At 36.9% G+C, this 21,921-nt stretch overlaps 3 protein-coding genes across 4 annotated transcripts; 2 read left to right on the top strand and 1 right to left on the bottom strand.

Moving 5' to 3' along the window:
• Positions 1-401: 401 nt before the first annotated feature.
• Positions 402-2,501, top strand: LOC113356290 (cytochrome P450 CYP82D47-like). The gene is made up of 2 exons (XM_026599387.1): positions 402-1,451; positions 1,542-2,501. The coding sequence occupies exons 1-2, from the start codon at positions 465-467 to the stop codon at positions 2,163-2,165; spliced, it is 1,611 nt and encodes a 536-aa protein (XP_026455172.1). The 5' UTR covers positions 402-464; the 3' UTR covers positions 2,166-2,501.
• Positions 2,472-5,806, top strand: LOC113356291 (peroxisomal (S)-2-hydroxy-acid oxidase-like). Of its 2 annotated transcripts, XM_026599389.1 has the most exons (8): positions 2,472-2,611; positions 2,746-2,792; positions 3,382-3,459; positions 3,666-3,790; positions 3,955-4,021; positions 4,114-4,579; positions 4,716-4,808; positions 4,977-5,806. In XM_026599389.1, exons 1-6 carry the CDS (start codon positions 2,560-2,562, stop codon positions 4,183-4,185), a joined length of 441 nt encoding a protein of 146 aa, XP_026455174.1. In that variant the 5' UTR covers positions 2,472-2,559; the 3' UTR covers positions 4,186-4,579; positions 4,716-4,808; positions 4,977-5,806. The 2 variants fall into 2 exon arrangements, with proteins under 2 accessions (XP_026455174.1, XP_026455173.1); XM_026599388.1 differs by having other exon boundaries at positions 4,716-5,806.
• Positions 5,807-7,972: 2,166 nt separating this feature from the next.
• Positions 7,973-15,775, bottom strand: LOC113359501 (protein GrpE-like). The gene is made up of 3 exons (XM_026603121.1): positions 15,626-15,775; positions 14,983-15,147; positions 7,973-8,167 (listed from the first exon to the last, which is right to left on the bottom strand). The coding sequence occupies exons 1-3, from the start codon at positions 15,773-15,775 to the stop codon at positions 7,973-7,975; spliced, it is 510 nt and encodes a 169-aa protein (XP_026458906.1).
• Positions 15,776-21,921: the final 6,146 nt, after the last annotated feature.

Here is a 21,921-nt window from a genome sequence, read left to right as displayed (position 1 = left end):
GAAGTAAATTATTTTGTTTTTGAACGTAGTTCTTTTTGACTTCTGAAAACAGATTAAGTTAATTGGGGTAGTGGATAACACTTTAAACGTAGTTCTTTTTTACTTCTGAAAACAGATGAAGTTAGAAATTAATTGGGGTACATCATGTTAGAATAAAACCTAGAAATAAAAATGTTAACTTTTTATAAATCAATTTTTTTTTACTTTCAGAATTAACTTCTTCTTCGGCTATCCAAACACCTTCTTAGAATACGTGACTGATCACTCGAACTTGAAATAATCTTTTAATTAATTAATTAATAAAAAGGCAACCACTTGCAATATCTTAATGAATTATTTAACAAAATACGCATTTAATCTCACAAATTAGTCTATAAATAGATTTGATAGAGTTTAATTCTATCTACACTCAACCTAGTTCACACCATACTCAAAACTCCCATTAAAACCTCACACCTTAAACCATGGAATATTCTACTGATACTCTTTTCAGTTTCCAGTTATCAGCAACCAATATGGTTATTAGTCTCTTTGCTTTTGCTCTCTACTATTTGTTAGTATGGAGACCAAATACAAGATCTTCTCTCAAGGAAAAAAACCAGGCACCGGAACCAGCTGGTTCTTTGCCCTTCATTGGTCATCTCCATCTAATCGACCGATCAAACCCACAACACGTAGCTCTAGGAGCCATGGCTGACAAATACGGACCAGTTTTCACTGTTCAAATTGGTGTACACCCTACACTAATAGTGAGTAGCTGGGAGGCAGCAAAAGAATGTTTTACTACCAACGATAAGATATTTGTTTCCCGACCACGTCAAGCGGCAGGAAAATATATCGGCTACGACAATGCCATGTTAAGGTTCTCTTCCGATGGACCATATTGGACCGAAATTCGTAGAATATTGAAAACTGAACTTCTTTCCAATAATAGGCTGGCGTTGGTAAGAAAAGTATGGGAATCTGAGATTGATGTATCCATTAAAGAACTGTACGATGCAAACTGGGGTGTTGGCAACATCAAAGGAGCTCAACGAGCTCCAGCGTTGGTTGAGATGAAGCAATGGATTGGTGATCTAACCCTTAACATGTCTTCTAGGATGATTGCAGGGAAGAGATGCTTTGGTGCTGCGACCGACCCAGAAGCAAAGAAGTGTCAAGACGGATTGAGAGGCTTTGTTAAAGTAATGGGTCAGATGACGCTGGGGGATTCGATACCGTTTCTCGGATCCTTGGATTTGGACGGCCATGAACGAGAGATGAAGCGTGCTGGAGAGGATCTGGACCGTATACTAAGTGGATGGTTGGAAGAACACAAAATGAAGAGATCATCAGGCTCATCCTTAACAGAAGAGAAGGATTGGATGGATCTGATGTTATCAGTGCTCGAGGAAAATTCAAAGCTAAATGGTTATTCTGACGCGGATACCATCAACAAAGCTACATGTCTGGTATGTCAATCAGTTTATTCATATTATGCGTTTTCGATATGGAAGTGCACCTAAAGCATATACTTAATTGAAACTTGGTGATTCTTGCAGGATCTATTGCAGGGTGGTAGCGTCTGGACAATGTTTACTACACTATGGGCCGTCGCTTTACTAGTAAATAATCCCCAGGTACTGAAGAAGGCTCATGAGGAGTTGGACAACCATGTTGGCAAGGAAAGGCAAGTGGACGAATCTGATATCAAGGACCTCGCATACATCCGAGCTATAGTTAAGGAAGCAATGCGTCTGTATCCAGTGTCTATGCGTCTACTTGAATCCACGGAGGACTGCATTGTTGCTGGATACGACGTTCCAGCAGGGACACGATTAGTTGTGAATACTTGGAAGATTCAACGTGACCCACGAGTCTGGTCAGATCCATCAGAATTCATCCCTGAGAGATTTCTTACTAGTCCCCATAAAGATATAGATGTTAAGGGTCAACACTTTGAACTCACACCTTTTGGATCCGGCAGAAGGTCTTGCCCTGGAACTTCTCTCGGTCTTCAAATGGTAAACATGACAATTGCTCGTTTGGTTCATGGTTTCGAGTTCAAAACACCTTCAAACGCACCTGTTGATATGACCGAAGCCGTCGGTTTTGCGAATATGGTTAAAGCCACGCCACTAGGAGTCGTGCTCACCCCACGCCTCCCTAAGGAACTTTACGTTTAATTGTTGCGATTATGGCATAAGGAGCTACTTGTGAAATACCTAGCTATAATATCCTTATCATAAGAAGAGATCACTACAAAATGGATTCCGCATCATCTCTACGGGCCTAAAGTCGGGTGCTATCTAATATTCACCAGCGCGGAAGTCAATTTAGTACTCGTATTACATACTGGAATCTCTGAAGTGTGATGGGTTTGTTTGATTGAACAAAATAGAAGAGTGGAGTGGTTGCTTTTGCTTGTCTGAGTGTGTGTACAGTATGGATCAACCTCTGTCGTTGTTTAATTACTATCTGGATTCTGGAAAGCTTAATAAAGTTTGGTTTTGTAAGTAAAATATGGAACACCAATATTTCGCTTACTTGAACGGTTGCACCTATCCCTGATAGATAACGATGCCTATCATGATCGCTCCCACTGCTATGCACAAATTGGCTCATCCTGAAGGTATATATGTTTTCTGTTGGTCCAATCCATCATATATTTGATTAAGCTTTTGAGGTCTATTGTTGTCAAAACAAGAAAAGGTATGACTTCTTTGTCCGAGACTCCAAGATCAATTTTTTTAAACTTTTGTACAGGTGAGTTGGCAGCAGCACGAGCAGCATCAGCAGCTGGCACAATAATGGTTCGTTACTTTCTCCTTGTATATACTTATTGCCCATGCAATTGTTACAATCTCTGATCGACAAAACAAAGTTTCAACACCATTAAACATAGAAAAGTAATGTCATCTCAACTTTTGTTTAGTTAAACATACGGAAAATGTCTTTTAAACTCTGACATGGAAAAAGCTGCAATCTCCAAGACACTCGAAAGGTCCTAGAGCGCCTTCAGATGCGAGAATATAGAACAACAGTTAGTAAAACTAGCATAGCCAAAGCACAATCTTAATTCATCAAGGTCTTTATCATTTGCTGTGAATTTGCCATTTCACTTTTGTTCAGCTATACTTCTTCAGTCCTGAGACAAAATCTACATTGGATCTGGAAGCATGCAATAAACATAATTCAGAATTCCAGGTTATGTATTGGTGCTAATGCTATTTTCTAGAAGAGATTAGGCTCATAATATAGGCCTTCATTTGTAACTCAAAGATTTTAGGTAGTGTTTTGATTCGGATTTTTCTGTCGATCTTCTATGTAATGTCCTGAAGAGATAAAAGTGCATCTGAGTTTGTTACTCACTCCAATTTACACTTAAATGTGTTGCTCCAGACATTATCTTCATATGCAACATCCAGTCTTGATGAGGTGGCCTCAACAGGACCTGGCCTTCGCCTTTTCCAACTCTATGTAAGCTCAAAGCTCCTTCTTTTGTCCCTTCCTCCTCTCTTTTGCCTGTATCCAAGTTAGTGCATGTTTCTAAAAGAAGCAATTCTGGTGGATGTAAAGCCCTGACACAAATTACATTAAAAGAAAAGTGAGGAAGTTTATACATATCCAGGTTGTTTGTTTGTTTAGTTCCTCGTTCAGTTGATAGTTTTCAGGTTCTTTGATAGGCATCCAAAGACAGATATGGAGTTACTCAGCTGGTCAGGAGAGCTGAAAGAGCTGGCTTCAAGGCCATTGCCCTCACTGTTGATACTCCGAGACTTGGTCGAAGGGAAGCTGACATTAAGAACCGGTATGGCTGGATCAGTTGTCTTTATTCATACACAAGTTTTTAGTCTAACACTATTCAAGCTCAAAAGAGTCATACTGACACAATGACACTGTCTTGTTATGCTGCTAACTTGAAGTTACTTGCATCTTTTAAGACAGTTTTTCATTTAATCTGATATGTGGCAGATTTGTAGTACCTTCATCTGTGACATTGAAGATCTTTGAGGGTTTGGATAATGGGGAGTCGGACAAGGTACAATAAACTCTGGTATTATGAAATCTGGTCTGATACTCTTTGCATTCTGCTTGTTAATGATTTCTTTCATATATGGGTTCATGATGCAGACAAATAATTCTGGATTTGCCGCATATGTTGCTGGCCAAGTTGTCCAGTCCCTAAGCTGGGAATTTCCCTGACTGCAGATGTGAAATTTACAGCCGCATGATTCTTTATCCTGTGATCGTGCTGTCAGCATTGCAAAATCTAGCCATTTCAGGATGCCACTTCAGATATTATTGTGTCAGGCTGTAAGCTACTTTGAGTATATACAACGGTCAAAAGATATTTTGCTGATGAATTTCCCTTGGGCTCGTCACAGGATGTGGAGTGGCTTCAGACAATCACCAAACTTCCAATTTTATTGAAGGGTGTGATGACTGCTGAGGATAGTGCAAATTTCTCTAATTAATCTTACACTGATCACATACAGCAAGACTATGTATACAAGCAGGAGCAGCTGGAATTATTGTTTCTAACCATGGAGCTCGCCAACTGGATTATGTCCCTGCTACTATTAGTTGTTTGGAAGAGGTACGTGTACTCATATTCACCTTGTTCTAGTGAAAAAAAAAAGTTATACAAAAGTTTGTGTAGATTACAAAAGTTATACACCAAAACATAACTAGTAAATTCTAACAGAGCGCAACATCTACCAAGTAAATTTCAGGTTGTAAGAGCTGCAGAAGGACAAGTTCCCGTGTTTCTGGATCGTGGGACTGATGTTTTCAAAGCATTGGCATTGGGAGCTTCTGGCATCTTCGTGAGTGGATATTAAAAATTGGGTTGTGATGACTTTGCTAATCTACTCTTCTCTTTGTAATATTAACCCAGCTCATAAATTTTGTTTATAAGAATGTTAAAAATTTGCGGGCATCCAACTCACGGCCTTAACACGTGGACCTTGCACGTGTGGGTCTTGGGTGTGCAGGTGACATCGGTCATGGTCCACCCCACGTACAGGTCATACGAGTGACCAGTCATTTGGTCACGGGTGTACATGTGCCCACTCGGGTCACGACGGCTATTGATTCGGTCTACATCATGTGTATGGGACCCAGCTCTGATACCATGTTAAAGTCTACGGGCATCAAACTCAAAGCCAATTGGCAATGAGTGGAGCGGCCCTTCCATATTATATTTTAAGTTCATTATGCGGAAACTAGTGATGTGGGACTATTTATCCTTTCACAAATAATTTCAGATTTGAAGGCCTGTTTTGTTCTCCTTGGCTGTTGATGGTGAGGCTGGTGTAAGAAAGGTACTTCAAATGCTCCGCGATGAGTTTGAACTAACCATGGCATTAAGTGGATGTCGTTCTCTCAGCGAGATCACTCGTAACCACATTATCACTGATTGGGATGTTCCTCGCCCATTCACCAGATTATAATACTCAGATATTTCAGCATGCAACTGATTGTTCGGTCCCTTTGCTTCAGAGAAGAATTTAAGTACAGGATTTTCTGATGACTAGAGAAGGTGATTTTGTCGCCAAGGGGGGTTAATTGCATAAGGTACATGCTATCAAGACTGAGATTTAGGCTATTTGTAGAATAAAAAGAAATGAAAACAGACTTCTACAAAACTGATGTTCTAATATGGTGGTAAGGTTAAATATTGGGAAAATTAGGGGGAGATTCAAAAAAAATAATATTCACATTGTCAAGCCCACAATTAATTTTAGGTACTGTGACACCCATAATTATTTCCGTGACACCCATAATTATAAGAAATTGTTAAAAATGTACGCATCAGGGATTATGCATCAGGGGTATAATTGTCAACGCAACTTGGATATAACATATCTAAAAATCCGCGCCTTGGAATTTTACAAATTTTATATCGTTGGAAATCTTTTTAAGAGAGCTACGCAACGAGTACAAACAAGAATATTAAAAAAAAAATCACGAAAAAATTAGAGGTGATCATCATTTTAGGCAAAATTTTCGAAAACTTGATACATAACCATTATGCAGCCACCAAAAAAGATGCATAACACATTCTGCAGATGCATAACGAATTATGCAACCATTTTCTCCACTACATAACAAATTATGCATTTGGATAACAAAGTTATGCATTGTTTTGGTTGATTTTAGTGCGTACATAAAAAAAATTGATGCATAATGCAGTATGCATCCATATTTACGGATGCATATAAGATTATGCATTTATTTTCTCGATGCATAAAAGATTGTGTAACAATTTTATCGATGCATAATGCATTATGCAGTCATATTTTCGGATGCATAAAAGGTTATGCATCTATTTTCACGACTGCATAACATGTTATGTAGATATTATTGTAGGTGCATGACAAGTTATGCAACCTTATTTTTTGTTGGTTTCAATACTAAGAAAAAAGTAGCTGCATAACGTGTTATGCAACCTTTTTCAGGACTGCATAACAAGTTATGCAACAACTTTTGTAGATGCATAACAGGTTATGCAACCATTTTCATAGCTGCATAACAAGTTATTCAACCATTATGACCAAACATCAACACCAATATGACCAAATACATATGTGGCTTCCCAACCAACAACACCAACACCTCTCAAAAACGACTAAAACTATAAAGTACCATAACAATTCTGAAAAAAGCAACAAAACAAAAGCATCCACAACAACTATTTTCCACTACCCCTTGAAAAACAACCAATGAACCCATTGAAACCGGCAGCAAACTTTTGTTACAGGGTCAAGAAAATATGGCAAACTGACCCACCTTTCTTCCTTGTTTTCTCGTCAAATACCAGAGACAAATACTCATGTATTCATAAGCAACTTGTTCTTGAATCCAGCTCAACTGGTAATCTTCTAAACGGACTCAGACACCACTTTAAATCCTCTCCAAAACCTGTGCAAAGACTCACCACTCTATAGTTAAAAGGTGGCAACAAGAACTGGCCGGTCATTCAGGCATTTAGCCAAGCACCTTGTGTGCAGTTTTGAGTTGGTGACGGATTGTGTAATGGATGCATCTTGGAAACTACCAGAATCAATTTCTTACCAGAAAATGTGGATTAGAGACAAACCCACTGTCCTAAACATTCACATAAACCTCAGACATTCATCAAAATGCACTTTATTCACTGAAGTTAACAACAACAACAACTTTCCTCTCTTCCCTGGATGATATAACTTCTGAAACTGTTCACTATCAATCCTTTTTGTGAAGCCAAATTCGATAAAAACACATCTTCATTTTCTTCTCCGCTTCACATTCCTTGTCTTAACCTCCTCCATTACTCACCCAAATCGATGGCAGCAACTCGTTTTCTTCCTTATCTCCATCGGCCAAAAATTCCATCTCTTAAACCTTCTATTGATACCTTCACATACGACGACGGAACCACTGTCAAACTTCTGAATCGACCAACCAATTTCTGCATCTTCCTGTGTTGAACTCACATCACAATTTCGATACCATCTGCTGCCATCTTGGAATCAAAGACAAACCCAAGTTCTTAAATCTTCTCAACATCACAGACCCACCTTCGAATTTCTCTTCCTTTCCAATCAACACACAGACTACAACCCATTTTTCGCAATTCAAAATTAGCAATGTCTTCTCATCTGCTTTGATTTCAAAATCTCACAGATCCCCTTTCCTCTTCTTGAACAGCAACCTTCCATCTGATTGAAAAAACCCCAATCTCAGTTTCTTCTTTGATTCAACCAAAATCATAGTAGCAAGCTCTCCCTCGAATCTTCGTTGTCTAAATTCTTCGATTTCCTTATCTGAGTTAAAAAGAATTGAAGATGATGAAGAAGAAAAAAGAACGACAACCGAATTTTATAAATTATGGGTCTGAGAATAATTTTCTTCCAGAAAATGGGTGCGCACCTTTAGTTTTGGAAGCGTGGGTTTCACAGTGGAAAGATCTGGGAGAATGGGTTTCCCTGTAGTTTTCACTTAAATATTACCCGTTTGAACTTTCATCTAGCCCAGCTGTTACAGTTTTGCTAGATTCCTCAGCTGTAGTCGTCGGTTTGACTTTAACCTTGGCTGGTTGTAAAACTAGATCTCCATGAGGTGGAAACCCACGGTGAACTTCTTGAATTATAATTGCTTCCCTGAATTGTTGCGATTCTTCACGTGTAATGGCCTCACGAAACTTTGAAAAAAAGAGTGAAAGCAAAGGACTTAGATTACAAGAAAGGAAAAGAAACGACACAAATCGAAACAATCTATAGGTAAGAAAAACGAGCAAAAAAAGCAAAAGTAGAAAATCAATTTGTTAGTAACTTGTTTTGGAACTTCAGGATATGCTTGCTTAACTCGCATACTAAGGCACTAGACACACCACAAACCAGACTGCTGCAAAATAATACATCTACTTGGCTTATATTCAATGCAGACTTCAGTCATTTTGTCTATTACCTAAATCGTATTAAAAACTGTATGCATATACAGAAAAAAAGAAGAAACAAATTACCCATCACAGTCAATTAGATAAATCATAAATTGGTTTATTTATCAGTTCGGCGCCATAAGCTGTAACCAAGTGCAGTTTGTCCCCTCCAGAAAAACCCTTTCATATTATTGTTTCATATCACTGACATTTGCAACTTTAGGGCATTCTATCTTCACTAACAGAGTCAATTTTCCAAATTTTAGTTATTTTAAAAAAAATGATAAGATCACTTAGTCAGTACAGTTTTTCCAAATTTATTCCTTACACTAGTATATCCTTCTATTTTATGGTTATCACTTTATCTTTTCACAAACAAAATCCGACGTGCGAGCTTCGCAAGCAGGACATGGGAAAGGATGATGAAAGATAAAATACATGCCTTCGAAAATAGACTCGTTGTGTCGATTTCCAAGAAGAAACCCACGACAAACTTCTTAAATTACAATTCTATCCCTGAATTGTTGAGATTCCTCACGCGCAATGGCCTCATGAAGCTTCAAAAAAAGAGTAAAGGAAAGAAAGACTTAGGGTGCCGAGAAAGAAGCAAAGACACAAATCGAAACAAAATATAGGTAAGAAAAATGAGCAAACAAAAAATCAAAAGTAGGAAATCGATTTGTTAGTCACTGGTAATTATAACTTCAGGATGTGCTTGGTTTGCTCACATACTTAAACACCATACACCAGACACAGCACAAACCAGATTGTTGCAAAATAATACATCCACCTAGTTATATTCCCAAAATTGACATGGACAACTATCTTCAATCATTTTGTCTGTTACCCTAATCGTATTAAAAACTATACAAAAGAAAATTACCAATCACAATCAATTAGATAATTTGGTTTATTTAGTAGTTCTGCCATGTAAACCGTATACAAGGTGCAGTTTTCTCCTCCATAAAAACCCTTTCAAATTGTTCTTCCATATCATTCTTGGCATTCACAACTTCGGGGCATTCTATCTTTCACTAAAAGTGTCAATTTCGGAACTCTGGTTTCTAAATTGGTAAGACCACGTAGTGAGCACCACCTTTTCAAATCGGAAAATGGGTCATTTGTCCAAATATTTTTAAATCACGGTTCAAATGGACGAGTAAAAAATAGTTTTGGTGAAATGGCCAAAAAAAAATAGTAAGGATGAAACTGGTTTTATCCTACCTTAAATTTAAAAAATAGCAAGGATGAAACTGGATACATCCTGTGTAAATTAAAAATAAGAAAAAATATTTGAAAATGGGCACGATGAAACTGGTTACATCCTGCCTATTTTTACATTTTTGTCCATTTAAACAATATCAAAATCTAACTGTCCATTTCACCCAGGAATTGTTGATTTTGGTCTTTTTAACCAATTTTGTGTTTTCAAATTTATTACTTAGCATCTTCCATCTTCCATCTTCCACGCCACCTCAGCATTTGGAACCGTGGATGGAAGTGCAAGTGTAGTGGTGGAATAGTGAAAACGACATTCTTAATAGCGCTAAGAAAACGCTATTCTTAATAGCGTTAAAAAAACGCTATTAAGAATAGCGTTTTTTATCAGTCGTTAGATTTCAACAACTCATCCTAAATCTACGGACAAAAAAAAACGTTATTCTTAATAGCGTTTTCTTAGCGGTATTCTTATTGGCGTTCATATGGATTCCACGAACCCTTCCACGAAACGGTGGAACCTTGCTTGGATTTTCTGTGGAAAATCCCAACTTGGAAGCCATTAGACTTGACATTCCATGTTTTTCCACACTTGGAATAAGTTGGATTCCACCATAAGACTTGCTCTTACACTAGTTTATCCTTCTATTAAGCTTATCACCTTATCCTTTCATAACAGAATCCTATGTGCGACCCTCACATGCAGGACAAAGAAAAGGGTGATGAAAGATAAAAGGCATGCCTTCGGAAATAGACTTGTTAGGTCACTTCCACTCCTTGTAAACTCCGATGTTGCTGGAGTCTACTGGGAGTGGTATACTATTGAGAACCCTAGTAGTTACCTCTGATTTCCTTAAACACATCTATTGTCACATAGGTATTCAACAAAAACAGATTCTAGTATCAGTATATATTAATTTTCTCTACGCTGACCAGCTTTCCTAAAGAAAATATAGCAGGAGCCAGGAACCACAGTGTGTGGTGTAGAAAATTCATCAAGGTGGTCATATTTCCCCAGAGTAGAGAAGATTAGTCGAACTTTTAATCACTATTGAAACAGTATTATCCATTTGGCCTACACGAACTTGTTACCTGTGCATCTAGATCCAGATATACAAGTGAATACGAGGGATGTTCTAAGAAAAACAAAAAATAACCAACTGTATATCAGACTATTCTTTACCCAATACTTAGGTAAAACCTAATCTTTTAGTTGGTTAGAAGTCAGAACTTAGAAGTAGCTCATCAAGGGGACATATAGAGCAAGCAATAGAAAATGTTGACGGGATTAACTGACATCTGAATATAAGCATATTAGCGCAAACATAGAATCCGAAATAAAATATCATGTATGGAGAATCCATTTCTAAGTTAATGCAAAAAATAAAGATTCCTCTCTCTATTCTAATTATCTTCTTTCTTGCAGTTTCTACATCACTAGTTATCTTCTAAAGAAAGAAAGTTGGCATGGGAACTAATCGCTCTTAAAATGTTTTTCCATTTCAGCATATATCTGTTTACCAAATAGATGGGAAACTCACACCTTGTTTGTTTGCAGCTGACTCATCTGAGTCATCTGGATCTGAGTGAAATCACCTGACTCATCTGGATCTGACTCACTAAGGTCTGAGTCAGAAAATATGTTTGTTTTGTGAGTCAGACCTGACTCAGCTGACTGGATTTTTTTGGATAGAAAATGCCCTTGTGCACGTTTCAAACCATAACATTTATCACTACTGAAACATCACAAATTGTTCCATTCCAGTCTAAACAACTTTCCCTTTTGATGGAATTAAACATATTAAACATCATAAAACAATAAAATCTAAAGATTAAAGTCCTACAAACATAAAAGAAGCAACAAAATCTAAAGGAGACTGGCTATCTCATCACGTAAGTTGTTCATATATATCTGCTCTTGTCGTCCAAACAGACGAGGTGCATTTTCTTCCGTTTCCGCTTCCACTTCGACTTCCACCTGTGTCTCATTCATATCAAATGTCTCATTCTCATATTCTTTAAATAACCAATCATCCAATGCATTACGACGTAGAAAGTTATGTATTGACATGCAAGCAATAACGATATCTCTTTGAGTCTCAAATGAGTAAGAAGGCATTTTACTTAAGACGGGAAATCTTACTTTCAATACCCCGAATGCTCTCTCAATCACATTCCTCAATCGAGCATGGGCTTGATTAAACTTCTCCTCTTTTGCCGTTGGAGGTACTCTTCGGTAATCACCTATCCAATACCTTATGTTGCGATGCGGACACATAAACCCTTGTGTATGAGAGTACGCAACATCACATAGATAGTATTTTCCTGCAAATTTTCAACAAAAACATTATGAAGTCATGATGATGAAACTGCAGCAAGAGGTAACATATATGCTAGTCCAAAGTAAGGAAAGAAAAATGAAACTGAAGCGTAAATCAATAAGGTATGACAATGCGAATGACCAAAGTGTAAAACAAGAATCCCTGTCAACTACATTGAGCAATATTATGTGGCAAAAGAGGGGAACCAAGACTTCACACCCTCATATTAACTTGTTCATGGCATGGCCAATGTAATGTTTACTGAATTCGAACAATCCAATCTATGCCAAACCCAAAAATAATGATCCTAATTCCTAAGTAGAGTTCGGTATTGTAATCAATTTCCTAATTATAATGGCAGCACAGTTTATTTTTCCTACAATTCAAATATATAAGAACGCAGTGCACAAGAATCTAAATAAATTGAGTAAAGAAAACAAACCCAATGCATAAAAATGGGACTTAAAATAGATATATTACCTGGTGAAGGTAAAAGAAACTTGAAATATGGATCACGCACTGCCTCGGTCAACACTCTCGAGTCATGAGCAGTGGCTTCCCATCCAACCACTACATACAAAAAGTACATATCCCAATCACATATCGCAAGCACGTTTTGGGTACATTCTCCTCTTCCCCTTCCTCTATACGGTGTTTGCTTCTCGACTGGAAGAGTGCCATCCAATGCACCAACAGCACCTTTGAAAGCACCTTCTATGAGACGTTTATGCCTTTTAGTTATATCTGGCTTGTCAAATACATTAGACGGAGGAACTAAAACTTCAGCAGACCAAATCTTCATAGCATCCAACACTTCATGAAAATACTTACTAACCGTTTCACCCGAATGTTGAAAGTGATACAAAACTACACAATTCCTACAGTTGTGCCAAATTGTATATAAGAACATTTCCATCGTCTCCTCTACTTCTATATATTTACTATTCTCTAAAAGTCCTTTGGCTCGGAACTCATTGCATAATAGGGTAAAAGGAACCTTACTCATTCTCAATAGGTTGTACATATTCCTTGGATTTCCATCTAACAGGTCTTGGGTGAAAGCCTTTCCCGTTAAAATTGACTTCTTGTACTTAGGATTTTTCCATATTGGGTTCGCAAGTAATCCCAGTGGTTTCTCAACTTTTTTTGTGTGATGGTACAGTCATACTTCTCAGAAAAGAACTTGCACAAATTTCCCCACAAAGTTTGCTTCAAAGAAGTTCCAGAAAATCCATACTCAGTAGCTTGTGCCAAACACTGGTCAATAAATAGCCCTCTAAATTCTGGGACGCTCCTAAAAGTTATCTTATTTGCTTTCTCATCTTCCTTTTTCTCCATAGAGAACTAGCATAAAGTAAAACAAATACAAGACGTGGGTAATTTGAAACAAAAAGAGTGTGCTAACTTTTGAGAATTACCATACAAAGTAATTTACCACTAGGCATGATCTTTATGCATTCAGGATATACGGGTTTAAAATGAAGATAGAATATTTGACGGCGAAAAGTAAAAGCAATGGTTGGCACCAGATCCTCATTACTGTCCTAATATCAAAAGAGATATTCGCCAAAAGAATGCAACTAAAACCACAACTGCTGACCATTAACTCAGTTTTTCCTTCCTACTTTGACAGTATATGCCTACTGAAATCACTAGCTTGAAAATGTATGAAGAAACTGACATGACAGAAAGAAAAAAAGGTTTTAGCACACCTTTACCCAACACCCTTTCTTAGATATCAGTGACACAACAATTAGATGTTATATTGTGTTCATGCACGAAACCAAATACTATGTAGCAACAAATTAAAATGTTCTTTTATGTTACTGCGAAACACAAACATGTATATTTTAGAGTTTTTCACTCATTCAAGTCCATATACACCTGTATATCAACTAAATAATATAGAAAATACTACTCCAATTGCTTTTAACTTATAACTAGATATACAAATGTAACAAATAATGGAAGTCATAAAAAATGACATCAACAATTTCTGGGTAAAGCTAACTGATCTTGAATCAAAACTCTCAATAATCTTTGAAAGGTAGGACATGACATCAAAATCCATATAAGATGACATATTCTATCATGCATAATGATCAAGTAAAACAGTTCTCTCTTTGGCATTTTCACAAACAGCAAAAAGCTAACAAAACCCTAAAACAGTGACAAGTACCAACATTCTCTGATGATCAAACAAATTTCAGTAAAAAACCCTAAAATTAGTGACAACCCCACATTCAAAAACCCACAAAGATACGGAAAAACTACATCAAATCTACCAAGAAACCCCTAGAATTAAAAGATCCAAGAACTGAACAAAAGGGGGCAACTGAAATTGAAAGAGATCAAGGGTAAAAGAATGAACTACCATCAAATACTCAAATTAGCATATCAAAAAAGAAACCCAATATTCCAAAATCATCAAAAACCCATATGAAAATGATAGCAAATATATGGATGCGAAATTATACCTGATGTCGATTCTTCTAAAACAAGCTGATGAGTTGAAAGTGATAAGTTGAGAAATTAGTTGTGAGTGATGAAGCAAACGATCAGTAAGAAACTAGTAGATCTATTAAGAGAGGGATGAAGAAGATAACTCTCTGAGAAGGAGATCTAGGTTTTTCCCCAATCCTCCATTTCTGCTCTCGATGGAAAAACTGACGGAAGAAACGAGGAAAAGAAAAATGAAAGAAATCTCTGATTTAAAGGATGAAGGGTATTTTTGTATATTCTTGCGACTCAGTGGTTTGAGTGATTGAGTCAGTGGCATCTTCACACCTGACTCTATAGGTCTCGAGTCAGGGGTTGGCAGCGAGTCAGCTTGTGAGTCAGGGGTTATAAAAAATACAAAACAAACAGTCTGACTGCTGACTCGGCGCGAGTCAGGGATTGACTCAGACCCAGACGCCGAGTCAGCTGCAAACAAACAAGTCCTCAATATCTGATTTGTATGTCTCAAGCAAATGGGTAAAATGAGCAATTAAAGACTATGCAAATATGAGATGGAAGAAGTTTCGAGGTTACACTTACAGAGGGATCAAATGGCTTTCCAACTGTTCCAATAACAGCGACATTCAAACTTCTCATGGTTTCCACAAATTGCTTGTATATGCCTTGATAACTGGTAACAAGCTTTTCTTCCTTCTCTGTTTCTGGTATGCATTGTTGCTTGGCTCTCTCCTTCTTTGACTCAACCTACCTAAGGCATTTTTGTTTTTCCTTTATTAGATATAAGGTAATTTATTGACCGTATCTATAGTTAAGAAAATTTATTTATTTCAATTGGATGAGAAACTAAGTGAAAAATTTATAAGAATCGCTCTGAAGATTTGTACAGTATGTATAGTTGAGGTAACAAAAAGAAAACAAAACACTCGTTTGATGGTTATAACGGCGTGCGAATTTCCAATATGAAACTATGTCTCCCTGAAAAAGAATACAAAGCAATAGGTATGTATCTTTTTCAAAAAGAAAAAAGAAAAAAGAAAGGTATGCATTGGCAACGGCCAAATAGGTATCCATTTCCAACAGATAATCACATTATACATATTTCACTACCTTAAGCATGAAAGTTCCAGCGTAAGATTGTCAACTACTGACTGCAATAAGACCCATATATAAGCAGCTAAAACCGTGATGAAATTGATAGAAGACAGAGCGAAGATAGACAGACATAAACAGTTCTTGGTGGAACTAAAATTACAGAAGTCATTCTACACCTCCAACAACCAAAAGCAAAGATATAGTTAAACATTTTATCTAACTTTTGACCCAAGTAGTTTGCAGAAGAGCAGAAACGAACAAACTGCTTATCGTTAGTCATTTCGTTTCCGAATCTACACTAAGATAAAAGACTAGACACTGTTGATAAATGTGAAATGTTTCGGCAAGTTTATCAAACAACAAACGAAAATAATAATGTCTGCGTGCGCAATTGCAAATTTAACGAGACTTTAACAAAGAATAAGAACTTGGCATCCTGTCTCGCTTGTCCGTATTATTTCCCTTGTACCTGAAGCATAATGAAAACAAGACGGAATTAAAAGATAAGCTAAACAAGGCAGAAAAATGTGCTTACGCATTTTCAAGATCATTAGCACTAGTGGTATTTAGGCAACGATATATGGTACTGCCATGGTTTTTACTTATTAGCATTAGCTAATACGCCGTATTCGACCAATGGGGGACTGGGTAATGGAGCATGCACATGGACAAGAAAAAATACGTACAAAGTAGAAACCTTCTTTTTTCTGTAATAAAGTGATGAGAGAAACAATTAATTACCTCGTTGCCTTTTGTTTTCGAATTTTTTGTTTTTTTTTCCTTAAGCCTACCTCCAATGCCGACAAGTACTTAGGAAATGGCTCCCTTTTTTTTTATTTTTTATCTCAGGATCGTCGTGGATGGTAACTTGTCCATCAATATTTTTTTCCACTGTGTATGGGATAATTGGAGTTTGGTATTTAGGTTGAAAGCAATGCTAGGTTTTGGTCTAACATTTGTCCAACGTTAGGACTTGGTACCTGGACCAGACGTTGAATGTCATTGGCTATTTATGGCCAGGATTCACTTAATTTTATAAAATAAAAATGTTATAAAATTATCAGTTTACAAATGTACCCCTAAATTATTATAATTCACAGGTACCCCTAAACAACAATTCTGGGTGCCTCAGTAACTTAGTCTTGGATAATGCCAAAACAATATCGAGGAGATATCATTTCTCTTCTATTCCTTCTTCCTTCTCACCGCAGCCACCGTCATCAGTTTCCCTATTTTTTCCCCACCACCTCAACCGTTGTAACACCACCATAATCACCACCACCAGTTTGAACAAACAACAATATGGGTTTTAATTCAGTGAAATTTGGGTTTCAATATAACGATATTTGGGTTTCGATTCGAATCAGTAAATTGGGGGTTTGATTTGATTCGAAAAATAAGGTTTTGTTTGATTTCAGAAGTTGTTTAGGTTGGAATTGATAGAGGAGATGGGTGGATTCATTTTCTGCTAAATCTATTGCTGTTGTTGTTTGCTGTTAAATGGAATTTGAATCTAGAAGAAGACAAGGAATAGTTGAATTTGTTACTGGTTTTGTCTAGGGTTTGACAGAGAAAACAAAAATTAGTAATAGGTTTGTTATAAATTGAGACAACGAAGAGAAGTTGGTGGTGATTCTAGAGTTCTGGGTCGATTGAGAAATTAGGGTTTGATTATTGTAGAGTTTTGAATCGAGAACTGACAGAGAAATAGGATCTGAAATGAGATGTTCCGTTAGGAATGAAGAAGAATTTGAACAAGAAAGAAACGAATCTGCTAATGTTGAAGCTGTGTGCCATGGTTTTCAGACAGAAGAAGAGAGATTCAGGGTTTGAGATCTTGAGAAGAAAAAGTAGTCTGGTGGTGGATTTGGAAGATGAAGTCTTCTGAAGATGGTCTGCTGGTAAAGGATAAAGGGTTTGTTGGTGCTGTAGTCAAGAATGAAGATTGGGGTTTGTTCCTGAGAATGGAGATTGGCGTTGTGGTCAGTTTATCGTGGCTTGGTCAATCGATTTGAGTTCAGTAAGGTGGTGACGAGAGTTAGCCGGTAAAGGGAAATGATCGCAGTGGTGGTTGATCCTGGTTTATATGCAATAGGGGTCTCATATGGTCTGAAATTGAGTATTAGTGAAGTGTTCCCATGGCTAGAATTAGTAAGGCAGTGGTCAGTGTTGGTTGATTCTGTCTTAGTTAAGCTAGTTCAGTACGACTGTAATCGGTTCAGATGGTTCTTTGGATGAAGTGTTGCTGTCGGTGCAGGAAGAGAGCTGGTGTTGTCGCAACCGGCGAAAGGGCAGGCAACAGAGCTGGTGTTGTGGTCAGTCCAGGGAGGAGTTGGATAAATGGGTTATGATAAGATTTTCTGTGCAGTTTTAGATGGTTTCAGAATTTTGTAAATATTAAGGAAACTGAAGGGTATTACAGTAAACTTCTTAATAATTACATTTTATGTAATTTTTTTAATAATTATTAAATAAAAGTTAAGACGTGAGTCAACGTCTGGTCCAGGTACCAAGCCCTAACGTTGGACAAATGTTAGATCAAAGCCTAGTGTTGGTCTAAACTTGACTACCAAACTCCAATTATACCTACTGATTTACCTGCTTGTATTTCCTGGTCTGGATCGTCAACATTGTTTGCCTCCATGCTAACCTTTTCAAGCTGTGCATTCAACTCTTCGATGCAAGCATCGAGATGACGCTTGACAATAGAAGCAGAACTTTCATCTATGGATCCTTTCATTGCAACAATAAGAGATTTATGTGCTAGATGACTATATCTAACACTGGAAGATTCGGTGCAGCTGGTGAGCATTGGAGTGCACATTTTATCAACTATAAGGCCGTCCTTGGCTTGTGGAGTCCACCTCTTCAAAAAGTACTGCGGAGGAATCTCAAAAATCTTTCGAGAAAGAAGCACTCTCAAGGCATGATTACATAAAATTCCTGTAAACTCAAAATCCATACAACTACACTCAATTCTGTTTTCCTTTTTGTAGAAACGTACGGTCCGATCTTTATCATTCTTGAGGTTGAACAACATCCCCACTTTATGAGTGGCAACTATATCATTCTCATCTTCAATTCTATCAAGAAAACAAGAGAACTTTTTAAGTTTCTCTTGAAATATTCGAAAGACCTTCCTAGTATAAATCTTGGCTGCTTGCTTTTCAAACCGTAACACAGTATTGAATATTGGTTTACTATGTTTACAATAGTAATCTTGTTGAATTACTTTCTCCCTCCAGTTCAACTGGGCTTTCTCATCTTGTTTACAATAGTAATCTTGTTAAATTATTGGCTTACCTCTTTTCTTCAGAATAAGCTTAACTTCGTTTTTGGAAGAAGAAAAATGCTTTTCTCGTCTGTTCGGTGATACACAGATTCGATACAGATTCTTAGGAAAAAATGGATCTCATAATATATTATAGGGGAATAATAACTAATCCGTTGTACACAATATTTGAAGATTTGTTTTTTGTGGAATGTCGGGGTAAATCAGTAAAACTTGCTTGGGAAGTTGAGAATTACGGAGGATAAACCGAAATTAGTTGAAAGGCAGTTTTTGTGGACACCGACGGACCTACAGCTGGGCTAAATGGGGCTTTAGTCCGGGTAGCCCTCCCAGTCCACAAGCTAAAAAAAAAAAAATTCTACTCCACCAAGGCTTCTAGCCCGGGTTTTACAAGGAAATTTATCCTTCCTAGACCCGTTCTTGCTTGTGAGTGACGTGTCAGCTAGATAGGAGGGGCCTCATACTCTAAGTATGAGGCCCCTCCTATCTAGCTGACACGTCACTTACAAGCAAGAACGGGTCTAAGTATGAGGCCCATTCCCATCGTAACCGGACCGCTAATTTGTCATGAGTTGGTTACATAGGATATTAAGATTTTTAATGTGTTTAATGAATACGTGTTTAATATGGTAATTAAGGCTGGTAATTAAAGATTTGAAGAATATTTTTTGGTTATGCATGAATGGAAAGTGAATAAATCTTCTCATGATTTTCTCTTCCTATAAAATCTCAACGATTTCTTTTATCTACTTTCTCTAATTATTTAACCGTGATCAAAGATTTTATTACCATATTAATACACATAACTTTTTTACGATAAGTTAAAAAAAAATCAACCGTAACAAAATACGGTTGGTTTACCCAATCGTAATTCTTGAAAAGTTGTAGTTTAAGAAGTTTTACGATTAGGTTTGGGATCGAACCTAACCGTATAATTATTATTTTTTAATTTACGATTAGGATTCTTAGTTTCCTAACTGTAACATCTTCGAAGAACAAATTTAAGTTGGCAAACCTAATTTTCTCTACAGATTGAGATTGGAAAAAAAGAAGAAAAGAATTAATGATGAAGGAGGGATGAATTAAAATTAGGTTTTGATTTAGTTTTTAGGTTTTTAATTTAGATGGAGGGTAGCTTAGACATTTGCTATTTGCATCAAAATATCCCATAACCAAAATTTTAGTTATTAAGAATCCATGTGAAGCCCCTCTATTGGATGTGACGCCCCAATAATAGCCTTCTTATTTGTAGACCTTCTGCTCGTGTCTTGCACATTTGTTTATTGACTCACCTGCGTCGCTCGGTCTTGACTCTTGACTCTGAGTTGAACGTTCATATCTGAGGTTGATTTATTTATTTTATTTTATTTTTCATTTGTAAAGAATTTGGTACTAGAGAATTTCGAACTCAAGCCACCGATATCAACATCCTGTAACTTTATCATTAATATCCGAAGTTTTATATATGGGACAGAAAGGATGGTGGAATGGAAGTTGTTTCTTAAATGTTACTGGGATCCCAATGTCCTAATATCCTCGTAAATATTGTTTCGAATTAAAGTGTGCGTTTATTTACATTTGGTTATTTGGTTTGTTTCTTGGTGCCATTACTTTTATGTTCGTTCGCGGTAAGAGATAATTGAAGGGACAAAAATGGCATATCATGTTGTAAAAGGCTAGTTGTTTTTTTTTTAAATAGAAAAAGGTACATTTGGTTTAGGTCTCACTGAATGAAATTGCTCGGCCACAGAGGCAGACTCGATTCCCATTCTTGACAAGTAGATGAACTTCTGACAAACTTATCGATCTCATCAGCTAAATTATTCGTGTTTCTATGAGAATAAACACAAGACCAGGAAATAAATTGATTAAGAAGTACTAAAGAATCAGTAATAGAATTTAAATTTGTCTATTTGACTGCGGAAAATTTCTCATTTGCTGCATTGATAACATTTAAATAGTATCCTTCAAAGATTACTTTTGATATCCCTTTGTCTAAAGCCATTCGACTTCTTCTAAAAATGTTGCAGCCCCGACTTGTTTTGGGTCCGTTGCTATCCTTGCACATCCTTTGGATCCGAAGCACAAAACTACATGTTGTAGAAGGCTATCAAAGCCTACAAAAAAAAATAAGAATTTAAGGGTTTGTTATTTCTTTGTGTTTTGTTGAAACATTGCACTTTCTTAAAGCATCCCCGTTGTTATTATTTGTTTTACTTGTATAATTTGTTTAAATAGGAGTTCATGTACAATATGGTGCCACTGCTAGTGATTATCTCATGGGAAGGTACTTAAATTTATGATGCATGAAATTTATTTAATCAACTAGAGTACGATTATGCAAAGGTATGTGATACCTATGGAGTTATTTAATACAATTTGATTAAGAAAGGATGGGATATGTTGTTCCTAAATTGTTGCTGTGAGATTTCATGCTTGACAGCCATCCGCTGCATGATTTGTCAATTCATCCGCTACCTAGTTTCCTTCCCTATAGTTGTACCTGAGAATATGTGACTTTTGTTGGCCTGATTAGTTATTATGAGCATATAAACAATAATTTAAAGATTCAATATTTATATTGTTAGGAGAATTTTTCTTTAACAAAAATAAATACACTACTTGAGTCATAAAGACGCAAAACACCATTTTCTCAAGTTAAAGATGAGGATGCGAACGTCTCTAGAATTAGACAGAGACGTTGTGAGCCAGACTCTCCCCTTGTTTACCAAGGTTTGTTGTATAAACAGATTTCCTACCTTTTTTGATTCTGGAAGCATTGGTTTTATGAGACCCATGTTGATTATCCAGATTCATCTTTTGCATGTTCTTTTGCAGTCTGGAAATTCTTTTGTTATTCCTCTTGAACCTCCAACACGTGCTTTGAACATGATTCGCATTTCCACAAAACGAACAAATCAAGGATCCTTTGTCTTGTTGAAGTGCCTTCTGTTTATCACAACTGTCAACCTTTATTTTTTCATGAATAGAAACAACGGGGTTGACAATACCTGCAGTCTTGCTTTTAAATCCTAAACCATTTGTGTTTCCAAAGGATTTCTGACCAAATAACATTGCTGAGATTTTGTGTTTCCAAAGAACGGTTTTTTGGTCGGAAACAACATAGTATCCAG

This window comes from Papaver somniferum, chromosome 3 (genome assembly GCF_003573695.1).
Source record: "Papaver somniferum cultivar HN1 chromosome 3, ASM357369v1, whole genome shotgun sequence".
Lineage (NCBI taxonomy): Eukaryota > Viridiplantae > Streptophyta > Magnoliopsida > Ranunculales > Papaveraceae > Papaver > Papaver somniferum.
The sequence above is the reverse complement of the archived record's forward strand: the minus strand, read 5'-3'. Positions and strand labels throughout refer to the sequence as shown.

Excerpts from the sequence above, each read along its gene's own strand:
- LOC113359501 (XM_026603121.1), bottom strand. The coding sequence starts at position 15,775 with ATGACTAACGATAAGCAGTTTGTTCGTTTCTGCTCTTCTGCAAACTAC. Across the intron at positions 15,148-15,625 it reads TTCCACCAAGAACTGTTTAT|GTTGAGTCAAAGAAGGAGAG; the intron begins GTCTGTCTATCT and ends TGCCTTAGGTAG. Across the intron at positions 8,168-14,982 it reads GAAAGCCATTTGATCCCTCT|TTTCGTGAGGCCATTACACG; the intron begins GTAAGTGTAACC and ends TTTTTTTCAAAG.
- LOC113356291 (XM_026599389.1), top strand. The coding sequence starts at position 2,560 with ATGCCTATCATGATCGCTCCCACTGCTATGCACAAATTGGCTCATCCT. Across the intron at positions 2,612-2,745 it reads CAAATTGGCTCATCCTGAAG|GTGAGTTGGCAGCAGCACGA; the intron begins GTATATATGTTT and ends ACTTTTGTACAG. Across the intron at positions 3,791-3,954 it reads GAAGCTGACATTAAGAACCG|ATTTGTAGTACCTTCATCTG; the intron begins GTATGGCTGGAT and ends GATATGTGGCAG.
- LOC113356290 (XM_026599387.1), top strand. The coding sequence starts at position 465 with ATGGAATATTCTACTGATACTCTTTTCAGTTTCCAGTTATCAGCAACC. Across the intron at positions 1,452-1,541 it reads TCAACAAAGCTACATGTCTG|GATCTATTGCAGGGTGGTAG; the intron begins GTATGTCAATCA and ends TGATTCTTGCAG.